General features: G+C 40.1%; 1 protein-coding gene across 3 annotated transcripts in view; it reads right to left on the bottom strand.

The window, feature by feature from the left end:
* STAU1 (staufen double-stranded RNA binding protein 1) overlaps window positions 1-22,465 on the bottom strand; it is a 33,947-nt gene extending 11,482 nt beyond the window's left edge. The window contains exons 1-8 of one of the 3 annotated variants that reach the window (XM_082491239.1): window positions 22,312-22,465; window positions 16,501-16,567; window positions 11,564-11,840; window positions 10,621-10,745; window positions 8,423-8,579; window positions 6,585-6,726; window positions 5,696-5,861; window positions 170-268 (exon numbers count right to left, since the gene is read on the bottom strand). In XM_082491239.1, coding sequence (XP_082347365.1) covers window positions 170-268; window positions 5,696-5,861; window positions 6,585-6,726; window positions 8,423-8,579; window positions 10,621-10,745; window positions 11,564-11,756 — 882 coding nt within the window. In that variant the 5' untranslated portion in view covers window positions 11,757-11,840; window positions 16,501-16,567; window positions 22,312-22,465. Of the gene's footprint in view, window positions 1-169; window positions 269-5,695; window positions 5,862-6,584; window positions 6,727-8,422; window positions 8,580-10,620; window positions 10,746-11,563; window positions 11,841-16,500; window positions 16,839-22,311 lie in introns of those variants that run through there. The other 2 variants (XM_082491240.1, XM_082491241.1) reach the window with 2 other exon arrangements.
* Window positions 22,466-27,465: the final 5,000 nt, after the last annotated feature.

Genomic DNA, 27,465 nt, shown 5'->3' with positions numbered 1-27,465 from the left:
CCACGTAAACTCCGAGACAATCGGGGTGACTGTCAAAGGTACAAGTGTATTCACAACTAACAAGACATGTTAAAAGTCAGTTGTTTGGCTTATCTAGAAGAGACTCAACTGAATGTGTACCCTTAATATTCTAATAAAAACAAATCTAGAGCTTGTAAAATAAACATACCTCAAAATTCACAGGCAAGTTCCTTTTAAGTGCAATCTCAAAAACTTGGCTTATTTCAGATTTATTGAGATTTTCATCATCTGGTTCTTTTCCGTTAACCTAAAAGAAGCATACTCTATTTAAAATAAAGATCCTATTAAATTGAATTTTATCCATCCAACCAGTTTACTGAACTCTCAAAATTTTAAGTAGTCTAACTTTTACTGCCATTTTACGTGACTGTGTAGAAATGCAGCACACATACTACAGAATTGAAACTTAAGAAGCTCATTTAAGGTGTATGTGTAAAAGCTAGCAAACTTTCAAGAACAAATGGAATAAGGGCCAATAGGTTTAAAAATCTATTTATAGAAAAACAAACTGAGGTGTTAAATGAACTGATTTCCAAATGGAAGTACCTTTATGAAATACAGCTTTCATATACTGATTGGACATTTGTACCAAAAGCACTAAGACAGTATCAGATAAGAGAAAGGGCAGGAAAAATAAAGATTCTGAGAATGGGACCAATGTGAATAAAGGATGGCTAATTAGACCCTGACATAGTCCTGTCTTTTAACATGCTCCCTCGTAAGTGCTTCATCTACAGATTTTTTTCCTCGGCTGAAGAGCTGAAGAACATACGATCAGGAACTTGCCTTAAATCAAACGGTGTACATCTCTGAGAACATACACCTGCTAGGAGGGCAGCAGTGCCAGGTGAAGCTTACCTACAGGCACTTCTACGTATCTCCAGGTAAAATTTTGATTGTGATTCCAAAAATGTCTTCACTGATGTTGGGACCAACATGAACTAAGAGGCATGGTAACAGCAACAAAGAGATTTTAAGACTAAGTGTCCAGCAGTGATATTGGAAAGATTACGATAAAGATGAACAGCAACAATTTCACCAATTATATCATGCCACAATACTAGTTATGCAACCAGGTAACAAAAATGATTTAAATATTTTATTGGAGCAGCAGAAATATGCTAGAGAGCTCTCACTGATTACAACTAGTTTTGATGGTAGCAAGCATCCCCAATGCCTGTTACTAACAAGTTAGATTAAAACATGAAGGATTTTTTTTTCCCACCAGTTAAAGCAGGCTCTTCCCATTTCAGAAAAAAGTATTAGTAAAATTAATCTGTGGTTTTCACTCCTCCCACTGTCCCATCAGACTTCACACTGTTCTTATGGGTTGACCTTGTATTTCAGGTTTGAGTTGCAAACTTTTCAGATGAGCACATATAGCCCAACATCCTTTCACAATGACATCATCCGATACTTCTGATCCGACTACTACATCCAGTCTCCAACCTCGACGTGGAGGTGTACACAGAGCAAACTTCAGGTCTGCAAAAACCGAGACCACATGATGGCACCACTCCCCCAGGAGCGAGGTCGATGCACTGTGCATCAGACTGCATGAGAAACGTGGAGGCAACACCTACACTAGAGGAACCATACTATACCTCAGCAGAAGGCACAATGCAGGTAAAAACTGGCAAACCCAAGATTGAATACAGGAGTCAAAAGTCTTGATCATCATATTCTAAAACCTATTTCAAATGCAATTGGTAAGTTCAAAAGGAATTGCATCATATACCCAGAAAAAATATTTGAACTACTAAGGTCTTATTTTATTATGGTCTAGGTGTTACAGCAAGTTTACTACCAGCATCTCTAGGAATAATCTGTCACTGCCCTTACTGCCAAAACATTAGCACAATCACTTTGATTAAAAATATTTTTCCCCTCCTTGAAAATTTTCAAATTCTGACATTTTTCCTTGTGAAGGCGACCAGGACTTTTCTTTATTGGATTAGATTTTTCCCATTTAATATCCTTTCAAGAGAATACAAATAAATAGCATGGAATTGTTTGCTATATTACAGTGTATATTCTTGACATATTCCAAGTCTGTTCACAGGGTGTAAAACACATACTTTTCTCAGTACCTTTATCTTAAAAGAGTAAATTAATAGCAAAATAACAATTAACAGACTACAGCTATTTTACTGATTATTTTGCTTCTACTTGAGTTCTGGATTAGTTTCTTTTATAAATCAAAAATAATGAAAAATAATCAAAAAACTCCAAAGCAAAATGCATAAGTAATCTATTCCTTCAAGAGGGATTCGCCCTTCTCTAGGAACTCTTTCAACATGCACTTCCTCAACAACTGCTTTAAGCAAATCATGAAAACCAGTGGAGCTGCTGATTAGAACTACATTGATTTCAACATAGCTATCAGCCTGACTATTTTCTTCCATGTGAAGAGTATAAAGAGCAGCTGATAGTCACCAAATAAGTTGGCAAAACACATAGAAGCAATTCTGGTTTTAGTATTTTCAGGCAAAAGTTAGAATTTCTGTCTAATAATTGTGCTAGAAAGCAAAGCTTTCTATGTTTTCTAAGTTTTGAATTGATGCTTTATCATGTCTGTCTTTGAATATGCAAAGTATGCAAAGTACTGCAAGTTTGTCAGTGTGTGTTAACACCAATCAGACTAATTTAGGTTGGAAGGGTCCTTTGGAGGTCTGCTGCTACAGCCTCCCACTCAAAGCAGACCAGATTTTGGAATCTGGGCCTTGTCCAGTTGAGAGCTAATATTATTAAATTTTTTTCCTTCCACTTGGTTCTAGATTTGCAGTCTGAGAAGCTGTGGGAAATGATCATTCTTACCCTTAAAGTCTAATCATTTTATTCAATTTTTCATCTTAAGTACTGAATATTTTCTTATTTAAAAATACAAGAGTAAAACCTGTAAATACAAAAATTTGTAAAATGAAAAAAAATAATTACAAAATTACACCCCTCCCTCAAAAAGACAAGAGTCAAGATTAAGCATATTCTGTTTAGACACACACACAAATGGGACACACAAAAATAACTACATTTAAAAGGAAAATTACTGACAACATCAAATGACAGGTAGGAATTATCAGGATTATGTCTGCTTGTGAAATCTTAATTTGCCTCCGTTGTATACACATATTATAATAGCATCTCTTATGATCTTACACTACCATATCCTTCAAGGACCTTGCCTCACTGAATGCAAAAATGAATGGTGCTCACTTAGTGGTAAAACATTCCTTATTTTATCTTGCAGAATCATAGACTGGTTTGGGTTGGAAGGGACCTTAAAGATCATCCAGTTCCACCCCCCTGCCATGGGCAGGGACACCTCCCACTAGAGCAGGGTGCTCAAAGCCCCATCCAACCTGGCCTTGAACACCTCCAGGGATGGGGCAGCCACAGCTTCTCTGGGCATCTTCATCTTGTCTCGTGCAAAACACTGTTACAAAACCAGCAATCCCCTCAGACCTTCCTAAAACTACATCTGAAAGCCACAAATACTAATGAACTTAGCATCTAAGTACCAAACTTTAAATTAAGATCTGATTTATTCAACTACTTACTATAAAACAGTACTCTCTGTTCAAAGGATTTCTCTCCTTAAGCATAGCTGCATTTCTTATTGTTCCTTTTGCAGACTAGTCAAACATAAATAGAAAAATAAAATGACAAATGCATGTTTCTCGTGAAAGTTTAAGTGACTTGACCGCATATGTATAGCAGGGTCAAGCCAGCATTCAGCTCCCAGCAAGCTTGCAACTGTTTTATTCATAAAATAATACTCCCTTCTTGCAATCTCTGGCATCATTCACAATAGTATTTCCCCTATCGTGTCCTTAAAAAAACAAAGAAAAAGGGAGAGACTCTCTAGGTTTACTTCCTTTACCTGTTGATTCACACCCCTTACACTGAATGAGACATGCTACAGAAAACGATATGTGGTCACGTAAAGACAACTGTGTTTGTTCTGAAGACCTCACATTAATCAACTTTAAACGCAACTCCACAAATATTCAGAAAGTCACTTGTACAGAAGCATTTCTGAAAAAGTGAACAGGAAACATCTCAGTTACATGTGATCCTATTATTTTCTGCAGAGTTGGACTCCTCGGGTCCAGTACACAGAGCTTTGCTACCCGAGGTGGAAAAATGGCTGATGACAGTAGGTTATCTTTTACGAGGGTGAGTGCAAAAAGAGGACGTTAGGCATCACTGACACACAACAACAATACTCAGGAATTTGGGGTTCCCCTGCACTGAAGGGGAGCATCCCCCTCAGGCTTGACCTCTCCTGTGCGAAGACCTCCAGCTTGCCCCTGACCACACTGCCTACCACCAGTTCTAGATTTCAGTGCAGAACTCTGTCCACTCTTTCAGCTTCTATTCCCAGCATCGCTCTCTCCTCCCCAATAGCATTTGTCATCCCTTGACCCTTAGTAGCCTCCATCATTCAGTAACCTACGTTCCTCTAGGAGACCTTTCTGTTACCTGAGCCACTCCCATCAGTGCCTCCCGGGCCTCCTCCCTGAACCATCAGATCCACTGGTTTTGCCTAATTATCCGAGCAATGCTCCTGCCCACAAACACACTCAGGGGTTTTAACTCAATGTCTCTTGGCTTCACAACACATTTCCTCAATCCTCCTGCTCTGCCATTCCTGGTAGTTCCCGGCTATTTTTTCTTCCCCAGTCTGAGACACCTTGTTATCTTCTTGCCCAATTCTTCATTTTCCTTCTTGCTCAGCACATAGCCAGACTCCGTATCCAGCAAGTTCTTATGCTCCCCAGATTGTAAGTTATCAGTGTAACCTTCACTTCCCATTCCTCACCTCTCTGGCAATGTCCTAGTCTCTATTCCTTCTAGGTTTATATTGCATGGGCTCCTTCTCAACATGACTTAGATGCCAGCATGGAGTACACCAACAGATCTCTTGCTCTTAGTTCTAACATCAAACCCTCATAACTCGGGAGAGGTATAACGGGCCCATATAGGAAAGACTGCCAAAGCAGTCAGACAACACATACGGAGAGGGTGCACGCAGGCAACCAGCCCCAGAAGCTACGAGTAACTCGTGTGCACACAATGAGACCTTCTGCCCAAAGCAAGTTAACAAAAAGCATGAAAAAAAACAATCACAGGGTCTTGGAACGGAAAGTGCTGGGCAGCCATAAATATATGGAGGGATAAAAATTTGCTTCTTATATTCATATCAAAATGTGTGTATGAGTTTATTATTTCCATGAACTGCTCTTCCATGGTTCGTTCCAAAACCATGTAGGAATTTTGCTCACAAAGCAAACCTGTGTCTGATTTCTATGTTGCCCATGCTAGAATGCAAGTACCCCATTTACACGCTTCTTCAGAAGTTTGTATATGATCTGTACCTGATAAGATATTAGTTCCTATCTATGCCTCCAGTGCTCATATCTGACAGAGGTCTATAGCATTGCTGTGGAAAAATATGACAGCAAAAGAATTAATATAACTTCATTTGGGAAAACTCTAGTTCCATAGAAATTTATGTTCTTAAATCAAAGTGTTTCTATTGACACAAGTAGGTCAACACTACTACACAGAATTAAACTTCACAACTGTCATATTCCTCTCAATAACGAAAAAATCTACAATATCTCAGTTTATCTTAGCAATTTATGCTTACAACACTAAGATTAATTCCCACCTCTGGTTTCTCAGGCAAGGGCTCATTCTGCAGAACTTTCAGTGCTTTAGCAGCTGCATCATGCTTAGCAGCTTGTCTTGTTCTTCCTTTCCCATGGAACTGCTGCCCTCCAATTGAAAGCTCAACTTGATAAAGTAAGGGCCCAACAGGAAAAGGGTAAAAGTACCTGCAAAGAGAGAGATTTAAATAAGCAAGTAGTTTGGCCTACAAAGTAAACAGAAACATAAGTTACATATAGATGAATCTCTTGGATATTGGTAACCACTGAAGCACTGCTATTAAAAAGCCAAATTTTGATTTAAAGTCTAAAAGGTTTTAGGGAGAGACCTTTGAAACAGAGTACCAACATTTCTTGTTTTACGATATGAACACAGTTCTAATCAACTAGAACAACGTAACTGCACTTTTACAGGCTTGGGAGGCCAGTAAGTTTGGAAATCTCAATTCCTATGCCCATATAAAATTCTTTAAACTTAAGCTTTAATTTAAATAGCTTTCAAAAAAAAAGCATCAAACTTTTCTTCACTTTTGCTTTTACATAGAAAGGAAACGCAATAAGTATTTAGCTAATATTTAGCTATTCACTTCATAAAGCTGGCTATACCCAAATGCCCTCAAAACCACTTCATCCTTTGGTTCAGTTCCCTTTTTCCTCCCTTTCCCCTCCAAAGGAAAAAAAAACCTTACCTAAAACAAATTACAGATACCAATGGGGTGTACTTATCAAAACTTATTGCTTCAGAAGCTGGCTCTGTTTCAAGCTGAATACCCCTTTAAGAGACATTGCATTTTTAGCTAGTTTTCAGAAGATAGCATCAAAGCACTGGGCGAAGAGAGCGGAAGTGCAAAGATATGAGACTACAAAACCAAAAAATTAAACAATACATACCGTGGAGGAGGATAAGTACCACCTCTCATAGTATAGCTGTAAGTGGATCTCATCCCCGTATAAGGATCGATAGGTTTGTACATAGGTTTCTTTCCCAGCTTCATGCAAAGTGCATTTAACTCCACTGTGGGGGTTACACTGTCTAAATAAAAAGGAATACAAAGAGAGTTGTCCAAATGTCACAAGGAACTAAAACAATCTCAACTCTTATGCTGTCTCAAAGCAGGGAAAAAGGAGCTCAAGTTTTGCCATATGCAGTATCTTAAATGAATGAATTCTGAATGGGAATGGTAATGAACCCAAAGAAAATAAATCTATATGATGAATATTAAATTGGCAGCCTAGTGCAGCTGTGACAAATCCTGTTACAAAAAAGTGAATTTGCTGGGGGCTTTTTTTTGTGTAATTTTAATTTTTTTTTTTTTTGCTTTCAACTTGTGAAGCTACCAATTTATTTTTACAGCGTGTCTAACAATGTGGTCTGCAGAAACGAAACTTCTCTTCACCAAATAATACTTTTAAATTAAATTAACAGACATGTTACGTACCTACTGTTTCTGTTGTTTACTGATAATGATCAAATGTTTCTCTTTGCACTCAACGACCTAAGAAGGGGTTTTATGACTCTTCACTTTCAAATTGCAATTTCCCTTTTCAAAAGGAATGTATATTGCTACTGAGGGCTATAAACATTTCTCCCAGTGCAGATATCCTGTGGATGAAGAATTGACTCCCTGACTACTCTCATTTGAGAAAGAACACTCGGGTAAGTGGTCATTTTTTTCTATCACAGGCCTCACTGGCTCAAAAATCAGCGTGTACTCTAGTTCAACAGTATTTTGTTATAAGGTAATTGCCAAAAGAAAATTATGGAACATATTCACAGACAAAATAAGAAATTGCTAGCTTCTAATATTTTCACTGTTGACTGTACAAAGTGTTTCTAAAGAAAGAATTTGGGTGATATCAGAATACAACTGGCACAAAAGATAAGTTTTAACCTTTGCTGAACATACTAGTGCTGCCCCAAGAGCTTTGAATTCAAGTGACTACCAGTAAATGCAAAACAATCATTTTGCAGCTGAGATGTGAAGCTAGTTCATACTTAATTTTACATTTTAAATGCATCTTAAAAGCAATTTGAGTGAAGTAAGAAGTTCCCTAAACTTAGCTAGCTACAACTCAAATGTTTCTATACAAATCAACATTTATTTCTCTTTAAAGAAGTATAAATGATGCAAATTCCAAAGTTCAGATCCAGTGCCTCAACACAAATTTAAGAGGTTTTTTGTTTGAGTTTTGTTTGTTGTAGTTTTTTACATACATTTCCAAAGAAATCTTTATTGTCAAGTTTTTGAATTATCCTATCAAAATTGCCAAATACATTCATCATCCCATGCAAAAGATTATTCTTTGCTGTGACCAAATTCCTCATCTTTGTTTTTGGCGGGTTTTTTTTTGGGGGGGGGTTGGTGGGGTGGGGGGTTTACTTAGTTTTCTTGGGTTTCTTTTTTTTTAGGATTAGGATAAACATCTTTTCCAGGATTCCACTAAGTGTTACAATACAAACCAGTAAGTTAAGCAGTGGGTTCTTCAAGTCTGAATGACGTGATGGAAAAGCCCTACACTTTTGTTAATACGATTATTTTTATCATATCGCCTGCAACAATCAAAGATTAAATCAACATAACGTTCTCAGAAAACCTGACAATTGTCATTGTTAAATATGCAGAATCACTGTTTTATTCGTCCTTATGCAACTTTGAAATACATACCAAAACCAGAAAAGTGTGTTCTACATACATATATTTTTAAAATCAGTTGGTTGTGGCATATACCTGGATTCTTGCCTTCACTACGAGATGGACGAGCCGTAGGCTTAGGGAATTTTGTCCCTTCCAAAGCTTTGGCAGCTGCTGCATGTTGCGCTTTTTTAATACTAGTTCCTTCAGCTTCCCAGTGCTGGTCCCCAAGAGTCAGCTGCACTGTAAACACCTCAAAAATAAGAGACATGAATTTTATTATGAGCTGCTTCAGATTTCACAAAATTTATTAGACTATTTTACACAAAACGACGAGTCTTTTAGTGATGAAAAGTTGAGAATATGGTAATCAAAGCTTTCCTGTCATCTCCAGATTTTAAACACTTTGGACATCGATAGGATTTCCCTGATGACTGAACGAAGAATTTCACAATAACTGTAGCTACCAACAGTCCTGCATGCTGCATGAGATCATATAGGCTAAAAACCAAAAGACGCAATATGTGTCGAGGTGACAGCTACATGGATAGCTGGTATGCCAACATTACCCTGAACAGCAGCCTTGAAATTCAGACTTTGTTATGCCATATAACTCAATTCTTGCTTTAATACTGCTCAATATAATGTTTTTCAGCAGTTTGAAGAAAGATAAGTTCACGTTGCAGCACAAAAGCTTCTACATGCCCAGAGGTGAGCAAGAGCCGATTTGATTATAGGGCAAAGCTCTGTGGCACTCGTATGTGCGATAAGGAAGGATATATGTTGTCCTTTTCACAAATTAATCAGACAACAGCAAGCCAAGTTCTCCCTGGTAATTAAATGAAGTTTAATTTCAATCAGAATGAAAACACAAGTGAACACATGCTCTGAATATTATTCCAATACTTCTTGTAAATGCAGACCTTGCCTCCAATACTTCTTGTAAATGCAGACCTTGCCTCCTTTGGCCATTGAAGCTGACATTACACATATTTTGGACAAAAGATTTTAGTTCTTAATATTATTCAGTTCCAAGGCAATTCCTCTAATATAAAACAAACACCTTTCCAAGAAAGGAGATGATGTCAGATTAAGTAGACATATCTCAGGCTGATTCTCCTTGTATGCCTTGACCTCAGTCCTCATACAATAGAGATCTTCAATGAGGGTTAAAAAGTTTAATAACGCTAAAACTCCCTTCTTGGGTGGTCTTTGAAGTAACACAAACTGCTTGTATATTTGCTGTATTCCTGAAAAACTATCTCTGTGCATGCAAACAGAACACCAAAGGAACTGTCTATTACTGAGATTTTGACACATGGTAAAAGATATGCCATGAAACGGGATGCACACCACGTGCTGGTCTACCCTCAGCATTCCTATATTCCCACTCCGCACAACTAAAGATTCTTTTTCTGAAGTAACTGTTCCAGAACAGATGAATGTTCAGTATTGTTCAGTCACACTGTACTTCAGGCATTGAAGAATGTATACCAAGAACCTTGTTTTCCAAATGGCGGGCAATTAGGATAGAGAGGTTCATTTCATTTACAACTAAAACAGAGCAACAGCAAAGTAGCATTCAGCTATGACGTCCCCAAGAGAGGAGGCTCCCCAAGAGAGAACGACTCTTAAAATTAATTGGTAAAACTTCATCCGGGCATATCAACAAATCTAGATTTGTACCGCACTAACTACATAGACACAAAAAGATTACAACTCCTTATGTAGCATTTTCCCTCGAGAAATGTAATTGTTGTAAATTTTCCTGCATTTCACGGGATAATTTGGACTAAGAAACTATTTTCATCTCTTAAAGTTGGTGGGATTAATTTCAAAATATTAAAACGCACCACAGGAGGAACACAGAAAATTTGGAGAACAGGCAAGATGTAGAACAGAAGCTTACCATCGTACTAGAACGTGATTGTATAAAGATCATCCATATTTAATACACAATTTTTGAGCAAAGACTGCAAAGGACAAACCTTGCTTTATTAAATGAAAGTTAAAGCCAAGCATCTCATAATGGAGCTAACATAAATAACTCTTCAAAAAAGCTAAGCAGTTTTAGGTAAGGTAAGGTAAGTTCAACCTTTATGTACTTTGGTAAAGTAACTTTTTAGTACATACGTAACAGCTTTACAATTCCCTACCACCAGTACTTCGGTGAGCTTCCCGTTCCTCTCTGTTATTCTGTATTATCTTGCACCAAAAGCACGTACCGTGCCTTTCCACTTCGGAAAGTGAAAGAGCGTGAAAAGCAGCAGTAAGAAACTTGTATGAATATTTACCTTCGAATGAGCTGGACCTTGCTCACTCAAAAGCTTATACTCAGGCTGAATCTTGTTGAAACGGGCTAACTCATTCACAAGACACATCGGGGTTTTCTCTTTGGGGTTTGCCATGTGTGAAGGAGCTGAAAGATTACATAAAATCAGATAAATCAACAGGTAGCTATGAAGTCTACTACAATTTTTAATTAAAAAAAATATCTCATTGGCTTAGCATTTAGCTGTCTGCAATACACCTCTTCTCAGAAAAGATTTGCTGGAGTAGACAGCTCTGCTCATTACTCAAGCAGGCAACAAACTAGCAAACTCTGGGATTCCCATGCAATGTGCATGCCTAAAAGACAGCATCATTGAATTAAATTTTAATGCAAGCCGGAATTACGAAGTTAGGAGACTCCTGCATTTAGTTTCTATCTTATGTAGTACATTTCAAGGAATAAATCTTTTAAGTGTTCACCATGGTCACCTGCTTGGAATAATTAAAAAAAATCAGTCAATTTCTTTTTCCTTCTCCTATCTTTCCCTATTATCTATTTTTTATTTATTACCTTTTATTTGCTCTACTGTAATTTATTAGCACAATATATTTATTATTAAACTGGTCATAAAAGAACTAAAGATAATAGAACTAAACAAACTATTTCAAACAACATATTTTTTATATTTAAAACAAGCTAATTGTAGAAAAGATAGATAGCAATGTTTCAAAAATTAAGTGTTAGACAATTTTAAACATTCTTTACTATTACAAACAATTATTAGAACCTCATGGAAAAGTATGCTTCTATCTGTCTCAGATTTCATTCAACAGGGAGAAAGCATTACAAGCTACTGTAGTTGGATAAATATTAAAGTATTTGTAGGTGTAAAACGTCAGGAATATATAATGCCAAACTATAAACACTAAGAATATACACACCTATTAACAGACACTCAATCTTACCTGCAGCTGCATTGGTGGATGTAACTGATGCAGAGGGTAAAGCAGAGTTTTGGATAGGTCTACCTGCATTTTCAGAGGGCAAAGAACTAGTAGTAGAAGGAATACTCAAAGGCTGTGAAAGAGATGGGGTTTTATTCAATATTTGGCTCCCTGCAAGGGCAGCAGAAGGATTCTGAATTTGAACTTGAGACATGTTCACTTCCAACCAGAGCAAATTACTGTAGGTAAACAGCTTTGAATGCAGGCAAACTCAGTGTGATGAAGCCAAATTGATGACCTAAAATGTAAAGATGAAAAAAAAGATTATGCTAAATATTTAGCATTCTCTAACTAACAACATATTGAAATTAGTTCTCCATCGGCAAAAAGGGGAAAAAGCTTTCAATCAAGCATCCATTGTTTCCACTTTGTACGCAATAAATCACGTACGCACCCAGTTTTAACAACATCTTTCAATCTATATGCCCTATCATTTAAGTTTATTTCTTTCATTTATAGAAGTAGCATAGAAGCTTTATTTATGCATGTTCATTTAACTATCCATCCGTTTTCCCCATCACTGAGTTCACTTACAAAGCAAACCCAGTTGCTTAAACTGATAGCCGCTGCTCACGTACTAAACAAAGAGCAACTTCCATGACCAGATTACATTTCATCATTCTGCCACTTGAAGTTAAAGTTTTTAACTTAAGCAATAAACGCAGTCTTTACAAAACAGCTACTCAGAGCATGCAGCCTTTATTAGAATCATATGCTTTCTTCCCCAGCATCACCGAGGAGAACGCCGAGCCGTTTATGAGGGAAACACAACTAGTGTCCAGCAGAAAACGCCGGGGTAGCTATGACTGGGAAAAGCGAAGGTGTAAGAAGAGTTCATAAACTTTATAAGCAACACGCGTTTGGAAGGTTACTTCTATTTATGTCAGAACCCGTCTCAGTCACAGTTCAAGAGTCAATTTAGAGTTATTTGGCCTTGCAACACTGTAAACAAGTGTTGAAAGTGCTCATAGGCATCGATGCTCATTTAAGAAACACCTCCAAGCGATGAACTTGCGCCAGTCAATGTGAAGTACTGTGATAGGTCTTTCCTCCCCTGATAAATTAGTATTAGATCTCTCTTACACACAGATGCAACATTATCTTCATGCTCAGACAGTTAAACCTAAATATACACTACCAGGTTGCCAGTTTGAAGGCTGTCATTGCTGCCAGAGCTCAGCTGCCCATATCTGCTTACGATCCACGTATCAATTTATTTATTAAAAATAAATTTTACAGCCAAGTAAACACATTTTACACACAAAGGCACACACGCGTGCACACATACACTGGTCACCTACAGATTTTATTAGAGCAGCAAAAAAAAGGTTTATTCTTTCATAATTTATAGACGAAAAGGAGAAGAGAAATCACTGCTCCAGATACCATCAGGGAGCTATTAGTAGCTACACAACTCCGCTAGTGCTCTGTAAGCTCCAAATTCTGAACCTGTGAATGGACTTCCAAATGCAAGAGGAACAGCAATGAGTCAGAGTGAAGTTTTTAGCTAGTTACTGACAAAACAAACCTAAGAAGAGAACCCAGGTTAATATATTAATGGATACAAAGATTGATTTATTTATCGAATAAGAGGAAACAGGCTACTGGGAAACAACAGATACACCAACAAATCTACCATCTGGAATATTTTTACTTTGAGAAAACATCATAAAGATGTCAGGCTTCTCATGCTACCTGCTGCATAACTTTATTCTTTTATTGGAGAGCAAAATTAGTTCAGATCTCATTGGTTCAGAAGACCTACATGTAGATTATACTCAAAACAAATCCTATATTTGACTAATAAATTTGCAGAAGTTACACACTGGGTGCACTGTAACCATGAAAATGGTATTAGGGAGTCTATCTAAAGGAACTCCAAGAAGTTGTAAGACAAAGATGAAAAGTATGTAGAATAAGACTCCGGGGTAATAATTTTAGAATCACTAAGTTTCGTTCCCAGGAGCATTACCAGAAACACTGAAAACTTTCAAACATAATACAACAATAATAATTGCCTGGAAGAGACTATAAAGTCTTGCAGTGCAATAAAAAAAGCTACTTCTCCTTTCCTGCTGAAGTGCAATTCCCTTCAAAGTAATTGAAGTTAAACAGTTTCTAATCCACACATTTTGAGAAGATGACACCAGAAGTTTTATTTTGCAGTCAGTACCATCAGGATCTTTCAGATCATGCTGGAAAGGAAGTCTGAAATTCTTTTCAGAAAACGCTGCCTACACGTCCTTGGCTTTCAAAGCAAGGCACTAGCCGTCATTTATTTGCCATCACCTGGTTTTAGGGAAGATGGAATTGTAGCTCCAAAATACATATGTTAAGGTGGTTTTCTAGTCATACAACGCAGAGAAGGAACACTATACCGATCGCTAGTAATTGTCTTTTTTCTTTTTTCCCTACGCAGGGAAGTCCCTGACGAGGATATTATTAGTTCACTTTCTCTATTTACGGCAGAGTACTACAGAACCTCACAGCTCAGGCTGCTCTCTACTCAGCCCTCTCGCCACCAGGAGCTATAGCCATCGGTGTTCTGCCTGAAAAAGCTTTTCTTCAAACACCTCTGGTTAAAATAGTATTCAGGACAGACAATTCAGCCGTTATTCACAAAAGTCTGTGGAGACTTGAGGTCACATCCTAGTGCTTGAAACAATAAGGTTTTGGAAACCGATCCAATTTTGAATAGACTTCAGCTGTGCACATTCAACAACCAGACAAAAAAAATGCTGCAGACACGTCCACGGCTCATAACCTCCTCATTCTCAGCACAGAGCCCAACTGCCCAATTTCTTTGTCGGTCTGGCTGCTCAGTCACATCCAAACCGACTAGAAGGACCTAGGAAAGGGTTTGAAGCACACACCTGGCTGGAATTCACCACACGCCCTCCCGCAGCCTTCCACCTAACTGGAAGAGTTCAGCCCCCATGTCCCTTCTGGGAACCCAAGAGCCTTCCAGCCTCACAAGAAACCAAGTATTGAGCGTTTACGCACAGCTCGCTTTATGCATCTGTAAGATGGCGACAACCCCCCCCCCCCTTCTTGGCGAAATGCTTTGCAATTACAAGTGTGGCTGTGATTCGATGACCAAAATTACCACACAAATACCCGGCCTCTGGAGCCATTCATTTAACAGGATCGTGTGAGTGCTCCTTTCCAGGACTGTTTTTAAAGGTGGAGGAAAAAAAAGCTGCAATGCCTAACCAAAAAGAAATTTTAAGGAATCAATAAGCTATATTTTTACTTAAAATAGAAATCTGAAACCTGCAGAACAGACTGCTGTTCAAGGCTTATCCCCAAGACCTTCAAGTAGCTGAGAACCTGGGCAGGCCATTCTTTGCCACAGCTGAAGAGAAATTTATTATCAGGGAGAGAACTGAATTGCAATGAAAATAAAACTTTTCCAATGAATATATCATTTTTCACCTAAGTGAATACGATGCTTGTTTCTACGTAAATTGCACCATCATTTCTCCATAAATTGCTACGTCATTTTTTTTGCTGTGTTTGTCTCTCCTTCACCAATACACTAATTTTATATGGCTTTATATTCAGATCAAAAGTTGAATCAGCAATTCAGAACTATTTCAGAGTTCATTAGATTAAATTCAGGCAGAACCAAAGCAAAGTAGGCATTAAAAACATCTTGTTAATTGGTGAAATTCCACTTTACAAATTTCTGATGATTTTAGACACTAGGTAGTAACTTACAAGATTATACCTTACAAGTTTATATATACAACTATATATTACGTTTGCTTTTTAAAAACATTTAACTCATACTTTGACAGGCAACTTCAAAGAGCAGTCTGACAAAACAAACTGGAATTTTGTTTGCATTTTTTCAGCTACCCGTGAAGTTTATGATACTGTAGCGGATTTGCATGAAGAATTTCAGTAGGGTATGAGAACTCACTGTCCACACTTAAATTATAGGGGTTTGGGGGATTACAGAAGGGTTTACAGTGCTTTTACAAAATAATCTGCCCTCTGCCCTCCAACATGCTTACAAAATCTTAACTATCCAAGAAAAAGCATCATAATCTAGAAAGCTGAGGCTAACAACTTATAAAGGCTGTTAGAGTGGATAGGGAAATGGAGAGATGCCAGTATTTCAGGTGATTTTTCCATGTAATCAGGGGTTAGCTACTTCAAACTTTTCAAGACAAACTCTAGCACAAACAACTGACCCCTCTACAATACTCGAGGCAATACTAGAACTTAAACCACTCACAAACTTCGAAAGAGAGGTGAACGAACAAATGTTGTACCATCTCAGCCAGCAGCTAATCACATAACTTGCTCCTTTCCCATCCTTCCACACTTACTTTTCGCTAACTCAGACGCTAATATTTTAAATTTTATTGAGATAGTGTTGCGCTAGAATATTATCCTCAGGATGGGAATGGCTGCCATCAAACCGTTCAATGACCTAGAGACAATAATAAACTTGGAGAGATGGATTTTCAGATGACAGAGCACTGCTCCCCGCTCCAGTTTTTAGATTTTCATCTTCTTTTGGCGCATCAATGCCCGGAATATTCCCAGAAATTTTGAATATGTTAAAACGCAAAGTTCAGAAGTCACTAAGGTAACCAAAAGGCAAGCAAAGAAATGCAGAAAGATGGGAACATAGTCTCAGTCCACGCAGCCAAAAATAAATTAAAATCTTCCCATATAAAAGAAAGAATGCAGCCTTTTCAGGTAAAAGCTCTCTTGGGGCTTTTTTGCGTTGTAATTCTCAAAGGTGTTGCAGACAGAAGCCAGAGGATCAAACAAAAAACAGACACTTCCTGTGGATAATCATGTTTTACCACAACTTGTGGTTTCTTTAATATGATGCAAATAAAAGGTAAGAAACTTTAACATTTTAAGTAAGTTTCCTGTACCTTTAGGAGATCCAGAGAGTGAAGATTTGGATTTAGTTCTGAATAGGATATTTATGATGGAGAATGCCTAAAAGGAAAAACAGAGAGTTAGCATTTTGCTTCCTAAAGCTACAAAAAGATCTCCTGTAGTAAGTAACTCACCGCTATATTGAGCTTGCCTCATCCGTTTGGATGACAAGAATTTGTATGACTGTTAAATTCTCACTGACAGACTGCTCAGCAGAGCTATGTTTTTCCAAGCAGAAATTCCAACCGGATCCAACAGTCTTCTTTCCTTGCTCTTTCCCCAAACCCAAGTGATTTTTCATACACAAACAGTGGAATCTCACAACAGTGCTCTTTGCAGGATTATCAGAGTCACTTGCAAAGTTACTTTCTGCAGTAAGGCTTCCAGTTCTGAAATTAGACCCAGACCTTAATTCACAACGCCAAACCAAAAGCAAGCCACTAACCTGAGAAACTCTGGCAGCTATCAACTTCAAAAATCTGATATAAATTTTACCTTTTGACTACATTTCCAGTCTAATGATTTCACTCGTAAATAGGTATATTAAAACACCAACCTAGCTAAAACCATTTTAGAATAAAAGTGTTTTGGTACTGAATATGAAACCTGTCACTGCGTGGACTGCTCTAAATGGAAATCAAAACGTATTTTATTCTGCTTACAAATATAGCACAAAGTGTTTAATCCTTCTTTTCCATGACTAAAGCCAACTGCGCGCAGATGCTAGCAACATTACTACCAGCAACAAAACGGGTAAGATCTCAATCTTGATTAAGGTTAGAAGAGGACGTAGATAAACAAGCTCTTGAATTGACTTCAGACAGCCATTTCAAAATCCTACAACGAATCTTAGAACTGTAACCCGTTATCTTGGAGGAGTCCGGCAGAACAGAGGAGGATACACAGCCTGAAAAAGGCAGACATCGTGCCTACTTTTTTAACTGGAGAGTGAAGAAGGGAGACAAGAGGATTACAGTCCTATCAGTTCAACTCTTCTTCTAGAAGTTTTTCGGGAGGCTTAACTAAGCACCTGGAAAACAAGGAAATGGATAACACACCCAGGTGGGATCAAAACCAAGTTGTATAAAGACAACTGCATTTTCACCAGCCATCTCTGGTGGTCTAACGAGGCTCAAAACCGAATCGCTTGATCCCAGCAGGAGCAAGTGCAAGGTTCTGGGCAGGCACCATCTGCTGATCAAACACAGGACAGAAAAACCACTAATTGACACCAGCAGAGTGGGAGAAGAGTTACAACAAACACAACACCATTACCTAACACAAGCCAGGGCTGACATGCTCTTTTAGAAAAAGCAATCACACTGAGCTGCAGAAATGGAAAAGTGGCCTGAGAGATATCTGCAGTAGTCCTTCTACTCTGTACTCAAGTGTTACTGAGCACTCCGCTGGTGCGCTGCATCCACACATGGGTACCATGCTTAATGACAGATGTGAAAAAAAAAAAAAAAACAAACCAAAACAACCAAAGTATGAAAAGCACAAACCACTCGGTTTTAGAAAAAATGTAACCTATAAGAAAAACAGGAAAGGATTTGGGCTTGCATATGCTGAAGAGGAGAGGGCTGGCTGGGGCCTGGCAATCAGCAGTTCTCAAGTACATGAAAGGTTTTTGGAGTGGAAAAGAATAATCTGTTCTTCATGCTTAAAGTGACAGAACTAGAGGCAAGAGGCTTAAAAGCGCATCAAGAAAATGTTTTCTGATAGTAATGGTTTCAATGAACTCTACTGCTTTGGGTGACAGAGGTGACTTCACTGTTGGCAAACTTCAAGTCATTGATAAGCATCCATTTAGAATGAGGCTGGCATACCTGACCCTGCGGAGGCAGGGACTACTTCGCTCCCTCGAGTCCCCCCCCAGCCCAGATTCCCATGACTGAGAAACACAGTTTTGGGTACCTGACTGTAACGGCACATTTCCGTATCTTATCCGAGGAAGACAACGGCCTTCCTGTTAAACAACAGGTTTGGCAAAAAGGGTCCTTTCACAGACTTGCTCTGAACTCTGATAAACTCCTTGAAAACACCAGAGGAACTAAATCCTCAAAGAAATAGGTTTCATTCCTTGTCAGGACCAGAATATGGAAAGGTGTCCTATTCCGTAGGATGCACACAGTCAGAAGGGCTGGAAGTTATGACATTCTCATTATGCTACTTGTTACAAACTTGCGTGGGTACCCCATTAAAACTTTCTTTGTATTCACTCGTGACCCGCCAGCTCCAGGCAGGCAGGGCTTTTTATGGAACCAGAACAGAGGAGAAAGAGAAACAGAACAGAGAGCAGATAAAACCCTCAAGATTCAAATTACAGGGACTTCTTGACATCACCAACTGAAACTCATGCCATAAACAATAACCAAGAAAAAGTTTTAGCTATAGGAAATGAGATTTTAAATTAAGAATTAATTTCTTTCTGAAAAGCGGATGCTTCATAACATAGTGCATCTGAAGAGTTACTGACCCTTCAGCCACATAGCAAGGAAGATTAATTGCTCCTTATCAACAGCAAACTCTGTTCTCAAAGCAGAAAGTTCATTTATCCCTAGCTCACAGATGGCCAACTAGAACACAAACCCCAACTCCTATCCCTGCAAAAGGATGCAGGTATCCGAGGTGGGGGCTAAGCAGAACTGAAGCAACTACGAGAACTGTGGAATGCACAACATTTACCCACTAACTCCGTTGTCACCTGTATTTCTACATGCCTGTAGCTCAACTGCCACTCAGTGTCAACCAACCCTCACTTGGGTAAAAGCGCAGCACTGCAGTAGCGCTCACCCGCCACGCAGGAGCGATCTGCTGAGCTGCTCTGACAGAGGCGCCGATCCTCCCCAGCTCAAGTCAGGACTTACGGTCATGTCCAAGACAGACCCACTGTTGAACAACAACATTTTCACCTGTTGTTTGCAGACTGGGGAATATCACAGTGCACTCATTTCCTAGATAAAATATTGGTTAGAAAGATTCCCTCTCTCCTCCCTTTTTTAAAAGGGGATTTAAATAACTTGAATGTGGTGGCTGAGTCTCTTTTGTCCCATACTCATCCATTTTGGAGCATGAAGAACAAATTTCCTCAAATTCTAGGAGGTACCACACATCAGCTGTAGCTTTGTAATATATAGCATAAAATTTGAAAGCATTTGACTGCTTCAACAATCTTTAAGAACATCATCTAACTACTTACAATTGAAAAATCTAAATAAATATTCACTACCAATCAAGATAAAAAAAAAGACTACAAATTTTACAGACTTAAGGCTATTTACACAAAATGTAAAACTCTAGCTGAACAATGTTTTCTCCTTAGGTAAATCTTTTTCTATAATATTTGGACAAGACCAGGTACATCTCAAAGGCAACGTTCACTGTAGAAAAAGATGATGCTCTTTTTGAGTATGGGTAAGATGAATTTTCAAGGGCGGAAATGCTAAATATTAAGCAAATTAGTTCGGGAGCTAAGACACGGATTATTAATAAGAGAACAGGTGATGAAAAGCTAAAATTTGAAAGTAAAATCTGAAGGAAAAGAGGGAACTAGCTGATGTACACATAAACCAGACCGTTCCAAACATAGTGCAAAATAATATACCAGAAAGTGGTAAGTCAATCATGAATAAAGATAAATGCTTCAATGCTTACTTCTAGCTGAATTAGTTAGTACTGTGACAAAATATTTCATGAATATTTTTTTTCCTGCAGTAGAACAGGTCAAAACCGCCCACTGATACTGATTACAGTTAACGTGGTAATCGATGCACAGATCTCCTCTATTGTTCCAGTTGCATCTTCAAGAACTCTAACAAAATAATCAACCCCTCGGCAAGGATCCTAGACAAAGCAATTAAAAAAATTTTTTTGAAAGTTCATATGTCCTCAGAATAAAGTCGCTGCTCTTCAGTCAGTTCTAAAAGGCACAGAACAGTTTTCAGTCTTGCTCTGACTTTGTACAGTTACATCACCTCAAATTTATTTCAACCCATGAATACTTTTAATTTTGCCACAAAATACCTATTACTTTGACTGACTGGTACTGATAGTGAAAAAATGATTAATGATAAATGTTATGAAAAATCTCAAACAAAGAAATAGCAGCTGCTTCAAATAATAATAAAAAATAATTGTATCTTGCATACATCCTTGAAGATAGTTTTGAAATGAGATTCTGATCCAACATCAGAAAATATAGTAAAAAATTCATCCCATCTGCTCTTTAAATTTTCACCAAGATGTGACAGACATCCAGTTAATACCTCTGTAGAACTCTGAACATACAAATTTGTTGCATATCTGAGATGATAAACAGACAAATCAGAGATCACTATTACATCATCGCTATAGCTGCATCATTAAAACTCAAGTTTTGATGTTCACTAGTATTTAAAAAAAAATACATTTCTGCCAGTTCGAGCACAGGAACTATGCAGTACACTTGCATGTTCTAGTTAGAAGATTTTATAAATATACTATTCCAAAAGCAGACAAAGGACTTCATTCAGATATTTTATTTCACCGCTATATATACACCTAGCCTTCATTTACATTCCACATGCTCCAAGTTTGCCTTAAACCCACCAGAAAAGCAACGACAAAAATACCCAACAGATTAATAAATCAGAAAAATGGCTGTCAACATTACTAGCTATGGTACAACCTGGATGGACAACCCAAACGAATCAAACCCCATATAACCTCCAGAACAGACAGAAGCAGTGTAAAGATTCAAAAGGGACTTGTTGCTGTTACATCTCCTGAAAAACTTAGTGCTGTCATCAAAAAACAGTGAAAAGAAAAGTGAGGCTGGTGCAGTGATGGCTGCCAAACCCAGTGGGCAACGAGGAGAAAGTGTGATGATGCCAGTGTTCGGAAAGCGAGCTAATGCTGCTAATACCAGCTGTCTCGGTGTTTGCACTGTAATCCATACAAGGAGGAGGCTGGGGGCGTCTCCTGCTGTTGTCACCATATCTACACCTTTTATCAGAACAGTCAGACAAGTCTAGTTCAGTCTCGGGAGTTTTGCTATCGAGATTGTGTGCCCCTGAGACTTTGCAGAAGTCTGCGACTGTTGTCACCCACTCTGGGCAATGTGGAGAAGGAGGATGGCTGCAGCCACTTTCTCCAAGGGGTTCAGAGAGCCCAAACCAGCTGTGCTGCCACCAACCCCTGTTCCTGGGGGGAGGCCGGAGCCACCACTGTCACCCTCCAAGCTGAGACGGGGATTTTGGGCAGAGGATTGCCAACATCACCCGCCTGGCGCGCTCGGGGTGCCTGGCGCTGCCGCTGCCCCGCCTCACAGCGCGCAGGGATGGCAGCCCCGCCGCTGTCACTGCCCTCGCAAGGGTCGGCCAAGTCTCGTGCCGCCCCCACCGCTCGCCCCACGGGCTCGGGGCCGCCGCGGCCGGGAGAGCGGGCAGGGGCCGGCGCTGCCCCCGCCAGCGGCCCCATCCAGGCTCCGCGGGGACGGCCCCGCGGCTCGCCCGCCGCCACCTGCCCCACGCCCCCCGCGCCAAGCCCCCGCCAGGCGGTGGGGACAGGGCCGGGGGCTGCCCACCCGCCCTGCCGCCGCCCCCGGGAGCCGGGCAAAGCCCCGGGCGGAGTGGGGGGGGTGGGGACACGCGGCGCGGGGGGGGCGAAGCAGGGAGGAGCGGGGGGGCCGGGCCCGCCCGCCGCGGGGGCTGTCCCCTCCCCGCAGCCCCGCCGGCGCGGCCCCCGCTAGGCCCCGCCGCCGCCGCCACCCCCCGCCCCGCTGCCTCGGCGCCGGGGGGAGCCCGGGCCGCCTCCCCCCTCACCTGGCTGCCTGGGCTGCGGCTCCCGGGCCGGCGGGTGGTGCGGGCCAGCGGGCGGCTCAGTCCATGGGCCGGGTCCCGGGGGGGGCCGGGGGGCGACCGCGGCAGCGGAGGGAGGCGGCGGGCACAGGGCAAACACTAAAGAGAATGAGCGGGGCCAGCTCCGGCCGGGGAGGAAGTGACGGCACCGCGCCGGGAGGCGGGGCAAGAGAGTAGCCAATCGAGAGCGGTCGGTCTCCCGAGTGCACCGCCCCCCTCCGCGCTCTCAGCCAATAGGCGCGGGGACCGGCTGGGAGCACCGCCTTCTTCGCGACGACTACAAGTCCCGGCGTGCTCGGCGAAAGAGCCATTGCCCGCCTCGGGGCGGGAGGACTACAGCTCCCGGCGTGCCCCGCGCAGCAGGGCCGGCCAAGATGGCGGCGCCGGAGGGAGGGGGCAGTTCGGGCCGTCACTGCGGTCGGCGTCGCTCCCGGCCGCCTTCCCCCGGGGCCTATCCCTTCCCCACCCGTCTCCTCCCGCTCCGGGGCCCGACAGCCCCGTTGGCTCAGCGGGCGAGAGCGATCCGAGGGCTCTGGCCCGAGAGGCGGCATGAAGGCCCGCAGGAGCGGAGCTCGCCAGCGGAGGCCGCCGTCCGCCCCGGGGAGAGCGGCCACGTACGGGGCGAGAGGCCGGCGGGTCCGGCCAGGCCGCAGCCCCCGGGCAGGGCCCTGGCGGGGCCAGAGCGGTGGGTGCTGGAGCGCCCCGGGCACGCTCCACTTTGTGGTCTCCGCTTCGTTGGTGTTCAGATAAAGCAACTCCACGCGAATAAAATATCCATTTTCTACTTCCATCGCAGCATTTCTGGAAAGAGAAAAATCTGAAGCGAAAGAAAGAAGTTGCGTGTGTCCCCCCAGGAAGCCTGGTCTACCTTTAGAGAAAGGAAACGAGGCCGAAGGCGAACCTGCAGTCAACACCGGTGCACTCAGGTTAAACGTCAGTGTAAAGTTATTTTTCAAATAAGGAGTTAATAGCAAATGTCAGCCAACACAACTAGGGACGAATATTTTAAAAAAAATAATCTCATATTTCAAAACAGATGTGGGTAGGAAGGAAAAATCATGCTGAACTTTAAAAGATACACAAGTAAAACCAGTAACTACATACACGCAAAATCCTTTGAACAGATACTGCCCAGGAAAAAATTCCAGAACTTAAGTGTACAGCTGCATGCAACACATTAAACTCGGCATGCTGAGTATGCTTAAATTCAACCTCTACGGTTGAATTTAAAGAGCATATGTAAGAGGTATGTAAGCTCACTCCGTTTAGTTCCTATGCAGAGCTTTAATTTGCCTTTGTTGCATCTCTCCCCCCCATTTCCCAAAGCGCCCCCCCCCCCCCCAGCGGCCAATAATTAACTGCCACTACCTTAACCAGGGCTCTCAGTTACTTTGTGATTGTTTCTGCCAGACTCTTGAAATGACTACCTGGAGTGAATCCATGTACATTAGCTAAGTGAAAACCAAGATACGAATGTATTTATTTTACATTAAGAAAGCAAAAAATCCAGAATGTCATATGACAAATACTGTTATGTTGCTTTAGATACTGTAGCTCTTGAAAGAAGAGTGAAAACTATGTTAGCAGTAGCATGCAACTGTCCAATGAACTTCTGACACAGCACAAGTTTCCCTTCCCAGGTCACTGTAGCAATTAAAATGCCCTACAAGATTTAAATAAATGCCATTGTTATTTTTTTCAAAATTAAGTATCATTAAGTATTCTAAAGGCAACACTTTTCCTAACCTATATGATTTCTTAAAGCAATACAACTGCTTTTTATAACAAATCTGCACTATCAAAGAAGCTAGTAAAAATTAGAGTACAGTATTAAACAGACCCCAGTTGTACTAGAGTAGATGAATCCTTTCTGTCAGAAAAAGATACTACGAGAACTTTTTGTTTTAGAAATATTTTATCTTTCTTAATAGATAAAAATACACTTTAAGTTACAAGGTTGCATTTAAACCCTATGGCATCATTAAACTGCAAGTCAGTAACTTCTGCCATTGCTCAGCAAAAAACCATTGGCATCCAGCCCACATTTACTAACCAAATACATATAACTTAATTGTACAGCAAATGCAAAAGCCTTCATATTTAATCGGGAGAATCACAACCACAACATATCAGCAAAACCAAATTAGAAATAAAACCCAATATACCTAAAGCTCTATATCCATTTCTGTATTTAATACTGATATGGATTCCAAAGAAACCATAAAGAAAATACATCATACACTTAAAATTAATTGACAATATAGCATTTAAAAGACATTCTCCAGTATATAAGTATATAGGTATATATCCCATATCACACTTAAACACCTATTCGTGTGTTCTTGTGGTCTGTTGCATAATAATATGTGCTGTTAGATGCTTTAATTATTCCAAGCCAGCAACAGTTATATTTCAGAAGGAAATGAAATTTCAACAGTTGTGTAATATTACTGCAAGCCGTAATGTTGTCTATAACAGAAACAACATTTGTGCAGGTTTTCTGTAGAGAGTTAGGTGGAGACAGGGAATGAAAAGCTAACTTTTTTTCCCCCCCAGATTGAGTTACATTAAAAATTCAGTTTTATGTTACCTTTTTCCAGAAAATTGTAAAGTCTGGATAAGTGTAAAATCTGCACGATTGGGACAAAAAGTACCTGCAGCCAGATTACGAAGCTGAAAATAATTTAAGCAAATACATACGTAATTCAAAAGTCCAAGGACCACTTGGCCCACTACCTCAAACATGCAACATATTTGTTCTTTCATTTACTCTTCTAGTATGTGTATGATTATTAATTATTCAAAAATGTTACAAAAGACTTTTCCACGCTTCTTTATGCGGCAGCTTAAACAAGGACAGAGACCTATTTCTAGCTAATAATTTGCAAAATGTTTGAAACTTTGATTTTCTTTCATGAAGAAAGCAGTACTGTAATTACAGTATTTTCAGATGTTCATGTAGAAATCTGATATTTGTTATTAATATATTTTCTTTCTTAAATACTTACTTCAAAATACCCCTTATATCAGGCACAAAACAGTGAATTTCTCTTCGCAGCTTTAGAAAAGGAAAACTTTTTACTAGGAAGCTAAATATATGAACTACTGTGCTAAAACCCCTTTAGTCTGCTTTTCTGATGTGTTACTCATTTGTAACAAAATATCTTTTACTTTCTATTAAGATTTATTACTTTATTATTATTTTGTTCTATTCTCATCTTCAATAATACAGTAAATCCCGCATAAGGTTTGACATTATGTGAATTAGATTATTACTCTGAGATAAGATTTTTAAAGCCTATAGTCACTTTGCAACTAGCTTTCAACAGAAGTCACTGAGCTTTTCATGTACTAGCTGGTACGTACCATCATAGCCCATATTTCCCCAGGAACACCTCAAATTTCCTTTAAATTATATTGAAGGCAATAATGACTTCATTTAAATAAGTAAGGGTAGAAAGCTAAGGGAAAATAAAGCATTTATCCTGCTTTCTGATAGCTAGTTTTAAATTTTCACAGAGAAGTCATGCCTGGAGCATATCTTTGTCAGTTAACATCCTCACAATTTTAAAAGCAAATGCTTGAAACGGGAGAAAATGCCTTTGATAATACTTCGGCTGAGGGCTAAAAGAACATGTATGACTTCTCTCAGCTTTTTTTTGGCAATGGAATCCCCAAAACAGGTAACAGGTATCAAGAAATGCTGCCGTTTCTGTGAAGAAAGGATTAAGCTGTTTTAAGATAAAAATCAAGGTTTGACACGGGGAGCTTTGGGACAAGGAAACTGCCAAGCCATTCTGGAGCGCAGGGTACAGCTGAATCCAAACTAGCTTTGCATGAACTACTGCGTGCAGCCCGGCAGAGGCAGCTCTGTTTGTCAGCCGAGACAATTTACTCCACCAACTAGAGCTGGATGCCTCAATCTTCATACTGCTACAGCCCACATATTTTATTACCTAGTCTAGCACAGGTGTATAGGTGCTGCACTGCAAACTTCTTCCAAAATTTCATCAAAATGTTTTCAAAGTGATTCACCAGCATTTTAGCTGCATTTTTGACAGCTTGAAGCTTGCAGTCTTGGGACTGATAAAGGGAAGCTCGCTGAATTATAAACCTTTTCTGTACAAGAGTGAGTGAACTTCAGGGAAGGGTGAAGAAGTGTGAACAGCTCGCTGTGACCAGCTTTGCCCCTATCTCACATGGTGCCTTATGGTTAACTCCTGATGGTGAGAGTACAAAGACATGCTCTGACACCTTTACTCTGGCCTACCCCTTCTTGACAACCTGAAGGTCACAGAATGAGTACAAAAGTACACGCAACAAGCAAAGAATTTCAACCTGATGGAAGGCACAATCAAGCAAGCTATGGAGAGCTGAAGAAAAACCAAGTTTTCTGAAAGCTGAAGTCAGCTGAGAGAAAGAATACGCTCTGGCCTCATCAGAGAATTTTGGAATGAAATGTCTGGCTCTCTGACAGGATGACTCTTATCTTAGCACATACTTACATGAAGAAACACAGTTAGAACTTTGCTTTAGTAATTGCTGCCAACATTGCAGGAATGCTGGTAGTATCACAGCCCATTCACAACCCAAGAAAACAAGAACAGGTACTGGTCTTAAACTAACAATAAGGTATTTCTTCTGCTACAAAAGCCTCAGAAAATTAAGAAGTTGGCAACCACAAGTCAGTCAGTAGGCTTCAAAAAAGGACAGTTGATTAAAGTTCTGTAGTGTCAAAAGATCCCAAAACAGGTGTCCCTTTACTCACTCAAAACAGAGCAAGTACTCTTTTTTTTCCTCTCAAATTTGAATAATCTACCATTATCAACTGCAAGGGAGAATTGGCTACTTATTTTCAGAATTGTTTCAGTAGAGGATCAGGAGTTAATTGTCTAACATTGAATTAGATGCTCCCAAGTCCTCCGAAGATCCACTGATACCAGGTGTTTCCAGCCTGAGCTTTCTAACCTAGCTGGTATTTGCATAACAAGGAATACATCAAAGGGCGGCCTAGGGAAGTTTAACAATCTTGCGAAAACTGTTACGACATTGCTTGCATCAGTTTCCACTAAACTTAACAGATAAATATAACTGGAACATTGTGTTGCCTCCTGAGTC

Source organism: Vanellus vanellus (genome assembly GCF_965231255.1).
Source record: "Vanellus vanellus genome assembly, chromosome: 15".
In the NCBI taxonomy this organism is placed as follows: domain Eukaryota; kingdom Metazoa; phylum Chordata; class Aves; order Charadriiformes; family Charadriidae; genus Vanellus; species Vanellus vanellus.
Note: the sequence above shows the minus strand (reverse complement) of the source record. Positions and strands in the feature narration are given on the sequence as shown.